At 41.9% G+C, this 18,485-nt stretch overlaps 1 protein-coding gene across 3 annotated transcripts in view; it reads right to left on the bottom strand.

Moving 5' to 3' along the window:
* enah (ENAH actin regulator) overlaps positions 1–18,485 on the bottom strand; it is a 130,666-nt gene that overhangs the window by 88,846 nt on the left and 23,335 nt on the right. Inside the window, exon 1 of one of the 3 annotated variants that reach the window (XM_044329858.1) lies at positions 9,331–9,538. The exons of 1 other annotated variant lie outside the window; for it this stretch is intronic. In XM_044329858.1, the coding sequence (XP_044185793.1) occupies positions 9,331–9,344 (14 nt within the window). In that variant the 5' untranslated portion in view covers positions 9,345–9,538. Of the gene's footprint in view, positions 1–9,330; positions 9,539–18,485 lie in introns of those variants that run through there. One more of the 3 variants, XM_044329859.1, reaches the window with a different exon arrangement.

Below are 18,485 nucleotides of genomic sequence, written 5' to 3'. Positions count from 1 at the left end.
TAAGTCAGTTTCCACCATTGAACATTTGAGCTCTGCTCTGCCTGTGTGTCTCTCACTGCACCGCCCGGCTGCTCCGACACACACAATGCACTGGATTTATGATGCAAAATGAGAGCATCATTGTGAAACTGAATGCGGCACAATAATCGTTTGATCTCGATTATCTTGTTTTCATAATCTTTGGAAGCCCAAATCATAACTGAAAATAAAATATGATTAATTGCCCTGCTCTAAAAACTTTCCCTCCCTCTGCAGGTGGTGCAGTGGTTGGTTAGCACTGTCACCTCACAGCAAGAAGGTTCTGGGTTGGAACCCACCGGCCGGCTGGAGCCTTTTTGTGTTGACTGTGCATGTTTTCCTCATGCCTGTGTGGATTCCCTCCAGGTACTCCGGCTTCCTCCCACAGACCAAAACATGCCGCTCAGGTTAATAGGTAACTCTAAATTGCCCGTAGCTGTGAATGTGAGTGTGTCTCTATACTATATGTCAGCCCTGTGATTGACTGGTTACCTGCCCAGTGTGTACCCGCCTCTCACCCAATGTAGGCTGAGATTGTCTCCAGCTCCCCCACGACTCTCTAGAGGATAAGCAGTAAAGGAAATGGATGGATGTATATAAAGTAGTTGAAACTAGCTCCACCTCCAGCAGCTACAACAGTAACATGCTGCTCTAACACTGATGCTTCACTATTAATAATCTAATGATGTCATATATAATAATATATCAGTCACTTTTACTGCAATACTTTAACTACATTTTTTAGGGTGTTGTCAGCTTAACATTTGGGCTTTTTCCCCACTGTGCTAATATTAACTGTGCTGCAACCCTTTATGAGTTTTTGTGGTTGCTATGCCAACTCTTATGGTAATTTGGGGAGTTTGTCGGCCATTTTTTTCCCTCTGTTATGTTTTGTTTTGTTTATGTCAAGGACTTTGAGTGAGCGTTATAAAGCTTCACACGCTAGCTTTCAGCATGATCTAACTACAGCGACGATGACAGAGCAGCTTGTGAGGCGCTTTCACCTCGTCGCTGTTTTGTGTGCAGTGAAAATGTCATTGAGCGAGCGGGTGATGTGAAGGTGAAACGTATTAATTACTGAGAGATGAAGACAGAGCGCTGGCGGGTCGGATCCGACGAACCTGATGGATATTTCAGAGTATTCTAACCCTTCTGGAGAGCATCTACAAACAAACAACTTTGAGAATGAGGCGAATGATGAAGCAAACACGACACTATTAACAACCAAAGCGTGATGTGTAATATGTACACATCCTTAATACTAACAAGCATGGTGACAGCCTAATAACTATAATGTAGATGTACTATGCCTTCAGAAAACCAAATGAGAAAAAAAATAGTAATAAAAGTACATTTTTGTGGTGTCGCACATGATTTTTCCGAGTCCGACGAATGCAACAGTGGTGCTGGTGTTTACGTGTGTCTTTCCATGCAGCTGTCACTGACAAATAATCGACTTGTTGACCAGCACATGATTCTTCCAGGGTTTGAATTAAAACTTGTGATTCGCAGTGAAGGCTACTAACTAATTCACGGGTTGATGTAATTACTACGAATGTTCGACATAAAGGCTGGTTTTTTTCCTCTTTCGCCGTTGGACAGCTGGCTGGATAGGCGTGAAATCAGATCAGGCATGTGCCAATGCTGGCGTGCACTGTGTTTTCAGGGTAGGGCACAGGATAGAGCAAACACACACACACACACACACACATATACACACACACACACACAGAGGGCTGCGAGGGGAGGCTGTACCCAACTCTCAGAGGTCGGAACAACGAGGGCTTGAGGAGAGATATATATTTGTGTCTTTGCTCAGCACATTAACGTGCGCGCTGACAAACTGAGCTGACGCTGTGCTTAAACTGAGACTTCGGCACAACACATTACTGACTGACACGGGTACACCTACACACACAAACACATTTCAATCACTCCGTTAGCGCTTAAATCATCATAAAGGGTAGTAGAGATAGTAGATAACGCCACGGCTTTAAAAAAATGATTGCTACAGCTTGTTTGGAGGCATGTTTTACGACATATACATGACTTGCCAAACTGAATGAAATCTGGGCAAATACTAATGTGAACATTTTCCTCATTACTTTGCTTAATGATGTGATCATAATTATTAAACACAGCTAGGAGACATTTGCAGGATTTGAGTTATTTTTAGTGACAATGCCTTACTTCTGCTAACACACATTCTACCCTCAGTCGGAAATACACAGAGCTGCTCAACTAATGCACGGAACTATTAAAAAAAAAAAAAGACTTTTTAAAAAGCAAGCGGAACCTGCCCCCCGGGGGAAAACGGGCCGTGACGGATTAAAGGTCTGCGACGAGAGCGGTTTGTCACACTTGGGTTAAGCACACAGTCAAAAGCTGTCCAAACACCGCGCACACATCAAGAGCTATTACAATCAATTAGAGGGAAAGATGAGAGAGCGGTGTGAGGCACCTGTAATAAAGCTCCTGCCTGTTTTAGCGGCACAGATGATGCGAGGGAGGAGAGGAGGAAGAGATGGGGGGGGGGGGGGGGGGGGGAGAAGAGGATGGAGAGACAGAAGGACAGAGAGAGAGAGAGAGCTGAGTCTTCCATCATAACGTCTATTATAAATGCATAAGAGCTTGATTTGTGCCACAGTTTACTACTGGGCTCCAATTCCTCACAGTCTGAGTTTTAAACTCGGCTTTGTAATTTGTACCAACAGAACCTGACTGACGGATCAATAGTTCTGTTAACTTGTGTTCTTTGGTTGTAGGATGCAGGAAAACTTGTTTTTTTTAAAGTTCACTCCATGTTTTCTTTATATCAAGTGACAACTACAACAGCTTGAGGCTGAAGGCAGCGCGGAAGTAACTTAATGTGCCACCGATGGCCGCTGGATGCTCTAACTGACTCCCATTCAGAAAGCCTTAACTTCTCTATAGGAATACTGAATACTTTCAACGAGCCATTATGGTCTCAATCGCTTCATTCCAGTGTGCTGGTGGTCGTTCACTAATAACGTTTGCTGTGTGGGCGTTGATTGACAGCTGTGATTGACAGTTGGCTCACCTGCTATTAAATACATGTAATTAGATACGTTTGTAGTTTCACATTTAAATTGTCTCGTTATTACTTTCACAACGTCGGTCTTAAAATGAAATAATGAGTTGACTGAATGTCTAATGGATTTCTTAACGAATCAGATTAAGTTATTTATAAACATTGTTAACATATTAGCAGGCATTCCCAGCATGCACTGCATTAAAGTTAAGATGCTCCAGTAATCTTTCAGGGTATTTCATTGTGACTTTGCTATGAAATATTGTAAACAAGAGTCTACAGAGTAAACAATGTAAAGATGATGTTCATCCCACCAACACACAATTTATACTGGTCAATATACAGTCTATGTCACTACCCATACACCTGCAATAAGCTGATGATATCATCCAATATATCAGTCATGCTCTAATACTACAGCTAGCATCCCTTCTAACAAGACTAGGTCAAAACCTAGTATATAGCTGCAGCGTGTATGAAAGGCTAGAGGAAGTGCGCCAAGCTCTGACTGAAGCCAATTTGACAGAGAGCCTTTCTCAATACCAAGCACGCCAAGTTCAGACTTGGCAGGTTGGACTCAGGAGTACAAAGTTCCGAGGACGTGAGGACGCGGTGCGGTCATTCTGCAATTGGAACAGCTGTGTACCTGCTGACAGCAGCAGCTCAGTTTCGACACAACTACCTGACTGTACTGTAACAAAATCATCTCACCTCAAAGCTCCACTGATGCTTGTTTTCCCTTACAAAAAAAATAACCTCACTGACAGAGAGACAGCCTGTAACGTAGCTATAATAAAAATCCAAACTGTTATGTAGCTTAATAAAATAAAACATTTAATATAGACTGATCCTTTCATTTTAACACATTTATATTTATTAAAATGTGGTGAATAGAAACAAAGGCAGCGGGAGGAGAGAGAGGTGGAGGTGAGCAGCGACATGTCCTCTCGCCCCTGAGGCCTGATGCCGTTTCAGGTTGTGTCTCTGCAGGAGGCTGCAGGGCACAGGTGGCTCAGATGCCACAAACACACACACACACTGTTCATATAGCACCAGCTAATATTCCCACACAACACATTCAAAAGCTCTGGATACAGTACATAAAGATACTGTGATTTAATTTGTGAAAATACTTATATAGACTAACAAAGTAACAACAACAACATTTTCATGCTTCCTGCTTTATTCAAATAGTTGTTTTAATTGAATAATTTAAATTTTGATTTGAATACTTTAACATACTGTATAGTGCAGTTATGGAGCATTTGCACTGGGTGATGATGTCTCTCAGGGGGCTATGAAAGAGCAAGAAAGTAGACCCTCTAACATGCTACTAGTCAGTGTCAAAGGTGTCACTTTGACAGGTCACCATCGTAAGATCAACTCTGGACACTCAATTTGGCAGTCAAAGTGTTAAGACTCAGATCAAATACGCAAAGAGATTAAAATTAACATACGTAAAGATCACAATAAAGCAAGTATCTAATCAGAGACTTCCTCTCTCTGCGTTCTGATTCCTGCCAACACAAACATGACATCGTGTGTTATCAACACTGTCTTTAAACGGCCCCTGACCGAGTCCCGCTGAGAGGACGATAATTCACTGTCAGCCCTCCTCTTTAATTAAACTCCACAAACAGCCTCCTCTTCTTAATGTGTGTGTGTGTGTGTGTGTGTGTGTGTGTGTGTGTGTGTGTGTGTGTGGGTGGGTGGTACTGAGGGATGGAGATGACATCATCAGACAAGTCAGCAGTCCTTTTTGAAACAGCAGGCAAGAAAAACAACAACTACAGCTGAGTAATCGGAGAGAGAGAGAGAGAGAGATGCCATTCTTTTCTTTGCCTGTTCAGCCACACTGGTGATAAGCAGTCAGTTTGTGGACTACACAAACATTTTCTGAAGAGTTTGCCATCTTCTAACATGACATTCTGTGATATCAGATTTCTTGGCCACTGAAGAGACAATGTGCAATTTCTGACTTTAAGCCAATAAGTAAGTCCTGTAGGATGGACTGGATTGGACATTTGGGGGCTGACTCACTCTGACTGTACACAGATAAGCAAAAACTTGTTAGCCTAGCAACGTCAACTCTACAAACAACACTCTCACTGTATCGAGTACTGTATCACTGTAAAGGTGTTTGGACTGCTTGAATTAATACAAATCATCTTGAATGACTACACTGACCACCTTAACCAAACTAGTGATGAGACAGAGGGAGTTACTGAGAAAAGAAAAGAAAAAAAAAACAGATGGTCCAACAAAGATAGCCTTATTTTAGGCAAAGTGAGCATAGAGAAAGATGAATTGCCGGGGTGTCAGGCGGTTTCCTGCGATGACTGGAGAGCACGCAGGGACGACAGCGGAGAGAGACGAGATGAGCAGGCGGACCGGTGAGGCAGGGAGACAGCACGGTAGAACAGAGACAAAACAAACAGAAAGATGAAGGGAGGGCTGTGAAGAGACAGAAAGAGAATGAGGAATGAAGAAGAAAAAAAAAGAAAACATAAGGACAGAAGAGAAGAATAGGAAGAAGAAAGTTGGACAACAAGACGGAGCCTGATTTCAAAAGAAAAGGCAGCTTATATACCGCCAAAGATTCTTTAATTAGGAGGATATAGTTTAATCTAAGTGTCTCCTGATGACTGGATGACCTTTAAACATGGACAAAGATAAAGTAGATCATCAGGTGACAGTGAGGTCCATCATTTGTTGTCCCTGAGCAGGACAGTGGGGCCCTGTCTGCTCCAAGGTAACTGCGTGTCTCAGGGCACATGCATAGCTAATAAGTTCCCTATCAAGTGGCAGACAGGTGCAGCAAAACTGACGGGAAGGTGTGTCCATAAGACAGTGCCGGTGCTGTGACAATAATAGTGCATTTTATTCGAAACAAAGGGATCCTGATGATACATGATATGGTTACAGTTCTCACACAACAGGTAGTGTGAGAACACGATGGACAGAGAGCTTCTTATTACTGCCTACATAGCAAAACTGACCAGACTACCGTGCAAGACAAACAGCCTTTGTCCTTTCATAACTCCCACAGGATGCTTTCAGGTACACTGAAAGGCAGGCGGATCATTTTACATGAGAGCACACCAAGGAGAAAGACCTGAAACAGATATTACTCGGCAGAAGCTCATGTGCCGGTTTGGCTTTTGTTTCTCCTCATAATCTTTTTCACTTCTTCATCCATGGCCTGAATGTGAAACGAAGGTGTGGCTCTAACCTTGACTATCGCACAAGTGCTGGAACGATTACACTGATGCAGCATCTGAGATAAAAAAAAAAAGTAGCCTTGAATGTTGATCCCGTCGGGAGGGAAGCAGTTAAGCAAAGCAGCGTTTTCTGTTATCTCTTGTGCCAGCGATTCATCTTGTATGACATACTTCTCCTTGGATATGAGACCAAAAGGCGATACAACAAGACTGCCAACAGTCAGCTGGCAGGTGTGTCGGTGTCGGCGTAGCAGGTGAATCACTCAACAGAAAGAGACATGAGAAAGGGGAAGTGTGTTATTGGAATAAAATGTTACAAGCTGAGAAAATATGATTTGGAAAGGACTTGTGCTCTCTTTAATAAAAGCAGAAATTACACCTGTCATTGCAAACATCTGGAGAGTAACACTTTGAGGGCACATCAATTGTGGTTATCAATTGCAATATTTTTCATTTTTCACACAAATTTAGCATACAATACATATTATTATACAAGCCTGTCTCTGTTAGAGTTTGGTTCTGATAGATGATTCTGTTTTGAATCAAGCTGCGGTTTATCAGCAAACACTCATATTTAGCTGGCACTGATATATATCGATACAGCATTGATATATATCTACTGCAGCTAGCTATTCTTAACCCTAGGGCCCATTGCAACATGCTAAAGCACAGTCCACAACCCAAAAATATTCAATTTACTATCATATAAAGTAGGCCCAAGATGCAAATTCTCACATTTGATAACCTAAAGCCATCAAATGTTTGGCATTTATGCTTGAAAAATGACTTATATTGTCAAATTGTTTCATTTTCTTTCCACCAACTAACTGCTTGAACATTAGCTCTAATCCAATAAGTTAAGCAAGAAAAGGCAAATGAAAACTGGCTGGCTGTTATGTGGGTAATGTGCCTTCTGCCAGCATTAGTCTGTGTTTGGCCAAACATCATTTGTCATGTAAAAGAGACGTTGCTCTGCGACATCACTCTACAATTATGAGTGGATAATGTGTTTTTGTAGATAAACAAGACCAACAGAGTGGCGAGTTTTCTCTATTGAAACAATCTAGCCATGTCTGGTCATTTTCAGTTGTAAGAATCTATCAATCAGTTTAAAAGTTCTGAATCTCCAGTATTTCGAGCAAGTTGCTTTTTTTCTGATATGCTGTTCATCTCATTCTCAGGTTCCAGCGGTTCAAACATTAACCAGACTGCCACTCAAAACTGTGGTAGCACAGTTTTTGATTTTGGTTAAAAAATTAAAACCTGAATCTAAATTGATTCAATTCAGCTTCCAGTGACCTTCAGGATGTTTTTGGCCATAGACCATCTGCTGTGGGTGTCCAATAGTGAGCAGGCCTATGGCCAGAAACAACAGATATATGAGAAGCCTTTCAATACAAGTGAACATTGGAATAACTATCATTTTTGCTGATTGGTTCCATTTGTGTTTGTAGTCACTTGGAGGTTCAGGATGCTTTTTCAGTGACAAGATGAGTGAGGGTGGACTGATGACAAACTTGCTGCTTCAGCACAGGTGTCATTTATAACATTAACGATGGTTCCACCCCAGTAAGCCATGCAACTGTCAGTATACACGACAGGCCTTTTTTCACAGCAGACAGTTTGACTTAGTAGGAAAAGCACAGGTGTTACTAACATCATAAAACATGGCTCTGTTTATTCAAATATATTCAAGTGTCCCACAAAGCCAAGACAGTGTGACAGTGAGCAAGCATGTGCCATACCATGACCCTGAAACTGAAGCATCCAAATGGAATTCAGCTATCATTCATTTTATTAATTACACATCTGCTTTTCCTGCATCCAACCACAATAAAACAAGCTGATATAATGTACCCAAATACAGCATATTCAATATGAATATCTGTTTGTTTGTTTAGTTTTATCCAATCATTACGCTCCACAAATGAATACTATGAATAGAACACAACATTGTCTCAGAACAATCCGGGAAACATCGGACTAAAATCATCCTTCAAGACCACGGAGCACAGACAGCGAGACGCTTCAGTTCTCTCTGTGGGACAGCAGCATAACTCTGTGTTGCTGTCATTTGACCTGCACTGCTTCTGTTGTCCAGTCTGGACAATGATGTCATTGTTGCCGGGTGAACTCGCCCCGCGTGGCAGCAAGACCGACACAACAGGTGACATGGCAGACGGACGCTAAGTCAACACTGCAGTTTTATGAAGGAGGGGACGTCGTGCTGGACAAAGAATAACTGAAAACATAATTCAGCTACGGGAGAGACGTGCTGGGATTGCAGATATTTACAGATCAGCATCATCTATTTACATATGAAACACAAGGCAGAGAAAAAAATCTAGCAAACGGATTCCTTGACTCCTCCGTTGAGCTCACGCCGTTTCTAGCAGATGCTGAATTTGCTTACAGTAGGGAAATTACCTTCACAGACATAAACCACCCCCCCCCCATCATGAACATACACTTTTACAATAACTCAAGGGAGCAAGTCCGCAAACATCCTCTTGGAGATACAACTGCAGCTCCAAAGGCAGCAAAAGGAAAAGTGTCCCATCACCTCATGGCGAGACGAATCATATCCTGTGACTGAGCTAGAGACTCCCTCTGATTGGACCCTGAGAAATTTACAGCCACTGCTGTTCTATAAATATAAAAGCTAGCGAGAGAGGCTCTTTTAGGCAGGGGATTCGAATAATGAATGAATAGGCGAAAGGCGCTAAAAGCTAAAGCTAGTTTCTCATCTGAGTGGAAAGAGAGGCAAAAGAGATGAACAGTAGAGCAGATAGACGGGTAGAAAGGCAGGCAGGCGTACAGAAAGACAGGGCTAATCCTCAATCATAAGCCGGCTTCTAAGATCCCTCAGAGCCTGTATTGTAAATGCTAAACCTGCTTTGTAGGTGATAATACTGAAGTTAAGTGAAGGGAAGATATTTAATACAGACGATCAAGTCTCATTTCATTTGAATGACCTACTGCAATCTTTCTACCCCTAAATCCCACAGTAGCTCCCGCCAATCACATCCAGAAACTTACGAGTCACGAGTCATCTTGGCGTCAGTAACGGGTGAATCCGGCACCTCCACCTAAGAGAAAATCTGTGGTTGGAAGTGTTTGGTCTAATTCTTGAAGTCTCCACTTTCTCCGCAGAGTGACTGACTGAGCAGCTGTTTGGCTGGTTGGACCACTGACTGACTGGCTGACTTCAGAGGGGGAAAGTGAACCGGCCTTTAGACGGACAGTGACAGTGGGAAGGCACACACCCACCCGCATGGCCTGCTGGAAGCAACCCCCCTGCCCATTTCCTCTTATGCACCCGCCCCCCACTCGCTCACCTCACTGGAGCCAGGGCTAAAAGTGGAGCAGCTGGGTGGGGGTGTGAAGGGGTGCAATGGGTCTACAAGTTGGGGGTCGTCGGGGAGGGCAGCCCCTTCCTGAGGAATGTCTCTCAGCACTGTCCTAAAATAGTTATTCTGACCTGTACGAGTCATCAGCCTGGATTATCCAAGGGATGGTTGGGGCTTTACCTTATCTCATTCCAATACAGATGTTACCATGTGGTACCAAAGAAGGAAATAAGTCATTTTGAACAAATGGTGTCATAGATGCTGGTTCTCCCATTCTGTAATCCGTACTCAGACCTTTCTTTAAACAATATCCTCATTGATAGTGAACACAGAAACAAAGGAATCTCCCAAACAATGAAACTATATTAACCCTATAGGTTGATGTTGTGGCCACCAGCTTTATCAATTTTAAATCAGTTTCTGAGAAAGCATGTCCTGTCCTGGTGGATGGGTCTAAATACTACTATACCAACTGTGAGCCACCTCACCTTGTCTATGGGAAAAATGAATGGGACTTTCATTTCCAGAACCAAGGACTCACAAAATAGCTCCTCCCACTGGCTGGTCTCACCCAGCCAGTGGCACCTCACACCTCCAAAAACGTCTAATTTCCAAAAGATGTTATTGGATAAACTGACCACATATTAGGGATCTAAATGGTTACTTTCTTGCCTGAAAATATATTAAAACTTAATAAAGTGACAGATAAACAGTCCGACAGCGAAAATTACAACAGCTTTTAGCCATGGATACACAGTATGCCTTGCAGTCTGACGAAGATAGCCGAGGGCCCAGCACCTGTCAGGATGGGTCAGGATGCTGAACGTGATGTAATTTCCCTGGCAAATCTGTGGGGAGACCAATCATTGCTGGGTGACACCAAGAACGTCTTCGTGGAAAGACCGTCTGAAAGTGCCGTTATCCGCAGAGACTGACTGACAGACGTGAGACTCTTTGAATGATCTAGTTTATTGGAAGCATACTGAGGCCTTTTCTCCATTGAATTACAATTAGTAGAAATGAAACCTGCCATAAGGTTGATGAATTTCTGGGTTATAGTCAACAAATGTTTATCATTCAGTGTGTGAACAGTCACGTTTGACACTTCATAATGCTAAAACAAGAAAGCAAAGACCTTCAGAATGCATTTGATGTGAAAGTATATCAGTCTCGTCAGTTTGAATTACTGTACAGCGTCCTGTATATAGCCTGGCTGCACTCGAGTACAGGATTGATTTGAATCCCACTGGATCAATGGAACCACAGAATTAGAAATGTTTGCCTCCCGTGGGGAGATGGAAACACAGTTTGAGGGCCAGGGAATGAAGCACTCAATGGACCAATGCTATGGACAACATTCCAAGGTGTTTCAGGTCAATATGTAATATACTCATGGTCACTGTGTGAGTGCCAGTGGTGATTGGGTGCAGTGGTTGAGGGAACCTGAGGGGCTACATTGATCCTACATTCCTGATTTATCACTTCCCCGTTTGCATTTCAACTGCAATGGCATGTGCTGTTTTCACCTGACAAAAGGCATATATGTCACAGTATCAGTAACGTAAGTCTACCACTCATGTCACATATGGCCTTGACCCTAATAGGATATGTAGGTTAGAGGGTTCATCTAAAGGGCACCAAGGAGGTCAAAGGTCAAAGCTATCCGGTGTCTGTCTTTTCCAGATAAACCAGGAGTCACTTGTGCCCACTGCTACAGTATGTCAGCACTTAAATAGCCTGTGCTGTCTGCAGATTCCTCATCTGGAGGTTTCAAACTTCTAGCGCAAATAGATACAGTATGTCTTTCATCATTTTCATCTGTGACAAAATGTTGCCGTTTCAATTACATACAGAAAGTTAAGTGAGCTCAAAAGGAGAATAATCCCCTTCATGGTTGCTAAAATCCCAAAATTAAACCTATTAACCATGTAGTACTGTAGTTCAAGCCCACAAAGTGATACAGAGAAATTATTCTACTTACACTCATGCACCATTGTTTGCTTCTTTTCTTCTAAGTCTCTCTTAAAAGTCTAGTTCTAGTTCAGTCGACATGTAATGAAGTCCTGACCTTGTCCTTATACTGTCAGAAATAATATTTCATCTGCTGTTAGAGTAGAAAAACAACAGCCACAAGGTTTCTCAGGGCTACTGGAAATACAGCAAAATATAGCTTTAGGCATATGCTGCATATGCTTGTACATTGTCTTAGTCATTTCCTGTACAACAAGGACACTTATTGATCACACGGACAGTGTTTACGTCATAATTTGTAAGACCTTCACCTGGTGTGTCTCTGGAAAGCACTGAAGGCTTTCTGGTCCTCATAGGTTTATAGATTACAGTCTTAACTTCAAAATGGAAGCTATTCTAGAAATTCCTCCATTGATCCATCAATACACTCTTGTACAGGGAGAGAAAAGCTGGTTTGTTGTAACACTTGTAGCAAATCTGACACTTAAAGGTCAATATGTACATTCTATTTTTCTGCTGTGAGTTGAAAAGTTTAATGACATGAGGGAAGAAGAGTTCACTGGTGGATTCTACAACTTATTTCACCGTTGAAGTTTGGGATTGGTTTGGATTGGATTAGATAAAGAATTCTTTATTCTGACAGTGCAGTGACAAGATGGATTCTTTAATTCCTGTTTGCTCACCTAACATATTCATTCAGTGTGTTTAAAGGATTACTACTGTCAAGTGACATCACTTCAGACAATTTATCAGATTTCACACAGCTCCCTCCGGGGCCAAAATAGACTACACAACTTTTTTCAGTTATGCAGTAGAACTCCCCAACACCTGGAAACCTGGTTCCCCTATAAAATGAGAAAGACAGCTTGTCTAATAATTACTGTGGTTAAGCTAAGTTGGGTTTTTTTTTTTTTACCTCTGTTACCACACACCACAAGGAGGAAAATGATTTCTATAGATTCAACTAACATGAATCACTAACTATGTTAAATCAGTTCATTCGTTGTGTTTCATGGTTTGGTGATTTATTTCATTTCGCTGAGCTTAGGAGATGACATGTGAGAAACTGATTACAGTCAGTTAATCAGATAAACACGACATGCATCTTATTTTTCTCATGTATTTAACTTTTTTCACACTTGTGCCATGATGAAATTGATACGGACATGTTAGTAATAGTGTCATCATGACTGTCACATAAAAGTGCAGTGTTTCCCCTATATTCATTCTGCATATGTTCCCCCATATATTCATAATTCTGCAGCAGTGAATTATGAGCACAGCTGCTTAAGTTTCACATGATCATTAATATCAAAGGGCTACTAAAGATTTTCACTCGCACACTGTGTAAGCACAATAACACCCTATGTTATCTTTGAATTGTTTTGAGTCATCAAGTAGTGCATCAAAATCCCAGAATCCTCCTTTTCATTCTTCAAAGTACTGTTATACAGGCTGTGTCAGTTAATAGATGCTGCAGCTTCTCAAGACCACAAAAAGTTTCATCTGTTTTGTCCCCAACTGCTGGAAAAGTCAAGGGGGTTAGCCCTTAGTCAGCGATGGGTTAGCCTAACCTGATCAGGCTCACTACAAATTCAAACTCACTTAAGGCGGACTGACCTTTAAGGTGGACCAGCTATTCTCATTTTAGTGTCAATCTTAGCCGCTCCTAAGCAGAGAACGAGTTTTGCTCAGCAAAATGCAAATTCAGACATGAGACTGACATGTGAAATTGGCATCAGATCTATTTAAAAAGGGCAATCATTTTGCAGCAGGGGGTTGAGAAGCTTCCATTCTGTCGCTGTAGTTCTGCAGGAGCTCTACAAACAACTAGGAGAGAGAGACAGACAGCGAGGAAGAGAAAAGGGGAAGAGCTAGACGGGCAGTGGCAAGGAAACCAGAATTATCCATGGCAATAAACCTCCTCCTTGACTAAACAGAGAAAGAACCAGTGTATCACTTCTTTTAAAGTTTCCCACTCCCCCTCTGCCCACTCTCAAACACACTCTCCATTCATTCACTCCTTTCCCTTCAGCCCATTCTCTCGCTCCATTCCTCCCTCAGCATCTCCTTCTTTCCCACTCTGTCTATCCTAAACTCTCTCTTCCTGATTCTCTCTCTCTCTCTTTCACTCCCTCTCCGCCTCTTCCTTCATTCACTGTCTCTCCCCTCGTCTCCTCAGCTCACCTCTCATGCTAATAGGCCATTCATGTGGTCTCTATGGTGATGTACTTTTCATTCCGTTGGAGAGGAACGGCCCAATGGACTGACAGGATTAGGGAGACACGGAGCAACCTGTGTGAATGTGTGTGTGTGTGTGTGTGAGCACGTGGACGTGTTTGAGCTACACATAGTCAAAAACAGAAAAGAAGCAGATTATTTCGGGTTTTTCCATTTAAAGGTGCAGTGTATAGGTTAGTGACATCTAGTGGTGAGGTTGCACATTGCAACAAACTGAATAACCCCCTCCCCTCCCCCTCCAAGCGTGCAAGAGAACCTACAGTGGCCACAAAACTTGCGAAAGGTCCTCTCTAGAGCCAGTGTTTGGTTTGTCTGTTCTGGGCTACCGTAGAAACATGGCGGTGCAGATTTTCTTTCTTTCTTTCTTTCAGTGGCCAATCGATCAATGCATCTCTACTTAAAATGGCATTAAAACATACGGGAATCACTTGAGATGAGAGAAAATGAGAGGTCTTACAATGAGAGAAACAATCCATTAATAAGAAGAATCTACCTATCAGCCTGATATCCAAGTATTCACATTCCGAGCCTTCAGCTATGGTGACGAACAACTGGAAAGATGCAGCCTCCCCCTTGTGGTAAATGGCAATTCAAAATAAATCCAGAAATATATTGCTAGCTTCAAACCTCTTCATTTGTGCAGAGAGAAAGCTAAACAAACTACAACAACTACAACTTTATTCTATCTAAAACAGTAGCCTAGCATACCTTCGCTTAGTTAGCTCGTTTAAAGTCAAATAGCTTCTTGGACAGCGTTAAGTAAACATCAATATTATTAAATACTCATTAAAAAATATGTTTTTCTTGTTGTTCCTACAGTTGGATGTAAGCTTCAATGTGCAGAATGATGTATGTGCAGTTTGTTTTCACATTCATCTGATGAAGTTTCTCTGTGCCCATTAAAAGTCTGATTTTTAAGGGGCGTGGCCTAAGAGCAGGATTTGTGACATCACAACTAGTTTGGAAGCCAATCCTGGTCCAATATTCAACTTACACAAGTGTGATGTAGAAACTTGAAGCCTCCAGTGCACAAACACTGAGAATGGACTTTACAGTGAAGTAGGAGACATCCTGTGTCCAGAAGTTAATCTTCTGAAATGAAATATATTTGCATATTAATAGATTCTGAATTTTTAATGAGAGAGAAGGAGTAGATGGAATTTTAAGGATTTTAATGTGGTAATTATACTTTTTTTGGAGAAAAACCATATCAGCACACATCATTGTTCCTGCCAGAGTATTTTTATATGTCTTAAGACATGTCTGTAATGTTTAGAGTTAGAGCTCAAATGATTGGTTGATTAATTGATTAGTCCAGTGATGACAAAAAATGGTTGTAAACTGGATATGTTCACGTTTTTTTGGCTGTTGTACATAATGAACATTTTGGTGGTAATTAGTCCTTATTGTTGACTTTTTATAAACTGTATGATTAATCATCACAACACAATTCCTGAGAAGTGCAACAACAGCTCCATGTCATTTCACACACACAATTTCAGCCCAGGATTTATTATGACTAAGCCCAAGCCTTACACATCACTGTCACAGCCTGACTGGTTAAACCTGCTGAAAGTGGGGACAATGCTTACAGCTCTGTGTGTGTGTGTGTGTGTGTGTGTGTGTGTGTGTGTACATGAAAAACATAAAAACATAGATCAGCCAGCATTGCAGTGCTGACTTGGCTATCTTAAGAACAGCAAACATTAGCTGTGTAGCTGTGTTTAGTAGCAACGCTCTGTTGCTACAATAAGCTCAGAGAGTCCCATCTATCAAACTCCAGTGTGGTTACACACAGGGGGGGTGAGAGTGAGATGGAAAGAGACGAAATTTCATGAAAGAATTTCCTGTCCACAATAAGAGTACTTATCAATTTTTCCATGATGTGAAAGCGACAGGAAGAAAATGAGATGAGATGCAAAATTGTTTTTATTGCGAGGATACGGCAAAAACTCCATAGTCAGCATGGTCCTGAGCCTGGCCCAGGTGAAGAGTCTCTTGACTCAAAGGTGAAACGGGGGGGGTTGGTGGTGGTGGGTGCCAGTGAGATGAGCTACGCAGATGCAAAGGTTGAAAGGGCTAGTTTATGAATGGAAATTGCACAATAGACAGAGACTGGATGAAGAGCTGAAGTGAGAGGCAGGAGAAGAAGAGGCTGGAATACAGTGGACAGTGAGCATGTAGCCTTAACTTAGTGTCATTACAGAAATGTCTGACTTGATAAACCTAGTATACCTCCCAATAAAAACATGCCAGTCCTAAGATGAGAGGCTTAGGAAGATAGCTAAAAACACACTATTCAGAGGGAAATGCATCTCTGTCCATTATTAAAAAATAATAAACATTTGTTTTTTTTACACCAGCTTTTATTTTCTGTCTAAAGAAACCTCTCATTCCTGCAGTATAATCCACTTCTCTGTTGTCCATATGCTCAGACACTATGCTCCAAACACTTTTTTGTCCAAATATGGCTAAATCCACAGTTTCTGACAGAGCTTTGTAGGGTGAGTGCAACATGAGAGCTGTGTATTTAGCTGTATTTTGGCGAAACTATGATAGTTTGGAACATACTGAGCATTCACTGAGTCAAAAGTAAGTAACTTATCAAAGCCCAACCTCTGTTTCATTAGTGCTTTCTACAGGTTTGCAACTAACATGTCTTAGTCAAAGAGAGTAGAGCCTTGCTCAAGGGCGGTAGCATTTTAAAAAGGGATGGACTAATTTCTTTCTTTGCTGTAAACATTAAAGCTGCTCTTTTTATGTTAACAATGGATCTAACGACTGAATGTGTAATGTGAAAGTAGTCGCTCATAGTGATGAACCTACAGAGAATTAATACCCCACTCTTCAGCTCCCCTCAGCTCGTGTGTGTGTTTTAGCGTCTTTCAGCTCATTGTTTTGGTTTTACAAACCACAACTTTACAATTTTGGTTCACTCTCACCGCTCTCATCAACCTTGTTTCCGGCCAGCTGTTTTCAGTGAAAAAAGCTGTGAGAAATACGCAGCGCTCTAGCTACTCAGGACCAAACAGCAAACGGACACTAGCTGGTGAACACAGTGGAGCGTTTAGCAGGTAAAGACTCAGATATTTCCCTCAGGAGTTGGTGGAGAACAAAACAGCACCTAAAAGAGAGTAAATATCGGACTTACATGTAGTCAATAACAACTTATAAGGTGGAAATATATCAGTGTTGTGTTTATAGCTTGTTGCACTGCCCCCACGTGGCCAAAAAAAAATGCATGCAGGTTTAATGATGGTGGACTTCCTAACTGGAATTATGCACGTCTTTTAACTTGAAAAACTATAGTTAACTCACTACCTTCTGCAAATGTAGTCCAGTCCCACAATTCAGGTAGTCACCTGGTTTAGTTTACAGGTATTAAGCACTGGACTAACTTGTTCATGTGATTGACAGGTTGTAGGCGCTCCCACCTGCTGCAGACTAGACTGCATTGTGATTGGTCAGATACCAGAGGCACACAAAGCTTATATGAATGCACTTATCAGAACATGCCGATCAGATTTGGATCTGTTATCTCACTCACCAAACCTCATTATTTCTTGTGTAAATTAAAATTAGTAGCATTTTATCCATGAAAAGGAGTTGAATACAGAGCAGCTTAAACGTCCCTGCTGAACCGCTCCGGCACACTCTCTCTTCCTCTCTCATTAATCTCTCTCTCTTTTCCTCTTCTTATATCAGACACAAAAGGTGTCTCAGGCAGCTCCTGCAAATGAATTTGAAGATAACAGGAGCCTTCATTATTTTCCAACCTGAAGTAATCTAACACTTAGGTCTGACAGATGCTGACAAAGAAGTTATGTTGAGAGACTTGTGCCACATGAGTTGCAGTTTTATACAATAACAGCACCAGTGAATATCAGCCTGTTTCTAATCAAGCCGTAGAGAAATGCTGAGCTGCTGGTGGCGTGAGGACAATTTCAATGGCGTGCTCGTGTCAGATAGTGTGGTGGCCTGGTGATAACGCTGGCAGGTTATCGCAGCCGCGTTAATATTCTGTCATTGTTAATTTCTTTCTTATCCCGCCCGCGTACAGGAACGACCTCTTTACCCTTGCTGCTCGAAATCAACGTCAGGCAGTGAAAACCTGTAAAGCCGTGTCCCATTTCTCACAACAAAAACACAGCGCTGCCCGTCTTTTAGCTTCATCAGAGGAAGACTCTGATGCTGACGTTTACTCACAAGCACAGTCTTTAAAATCTCCCCCCCAAGCATCCATTAACTAAGTAAGTGTCCAGTTTTTCCACTGACTTTAAAGAAAAGAGGAGAGCTGTTTGTAAAAAAAAAAAAAAAAAAAAAAAAAAAAGGTTTTGTTGAGGCCGTTCCTACTCGGCCTCCTCTGCATCCAGTTTGTGCTGAGCCTGTGGAATTCCACTCACAGAGGGGTCTGTTTATGAGTGTGTTGGTGTTTTATTTAGGACTTTGACGGAGCGTTTGCGAATGCGCCTGTGTTTGTTGTACAGACTGCTGCCACTCTTCGGCTGCCTTTACACGGCTGTGAGGGCTGCTGGCTGCTGCAGAGATGTGAGACGATGAGCTAAACAAAGTCTAAACTAGGGCTGCCCTCCACCAGATTTTCCTTGTCGACTAGTAGTTGTCAGTTCAAGC

Source organism: Thunnus albacares, chromosome 16, assembly GCF_914725855.1.
Source record: "Thunnus albacares chromosome 16, fThuAlb1.1, whole genome shotgun sequence".
NCBI lineage: Eukaryota > Metazoa > Chordata > Actinopteri > Scombriformes > Scombridae > Thunnus > Thunnus albacares.
The sequence above is the reverse complement of the archived record's forward strand: the minus strand, read 5'-3'. Positions and strand labels throughout refer to the sequence as shown.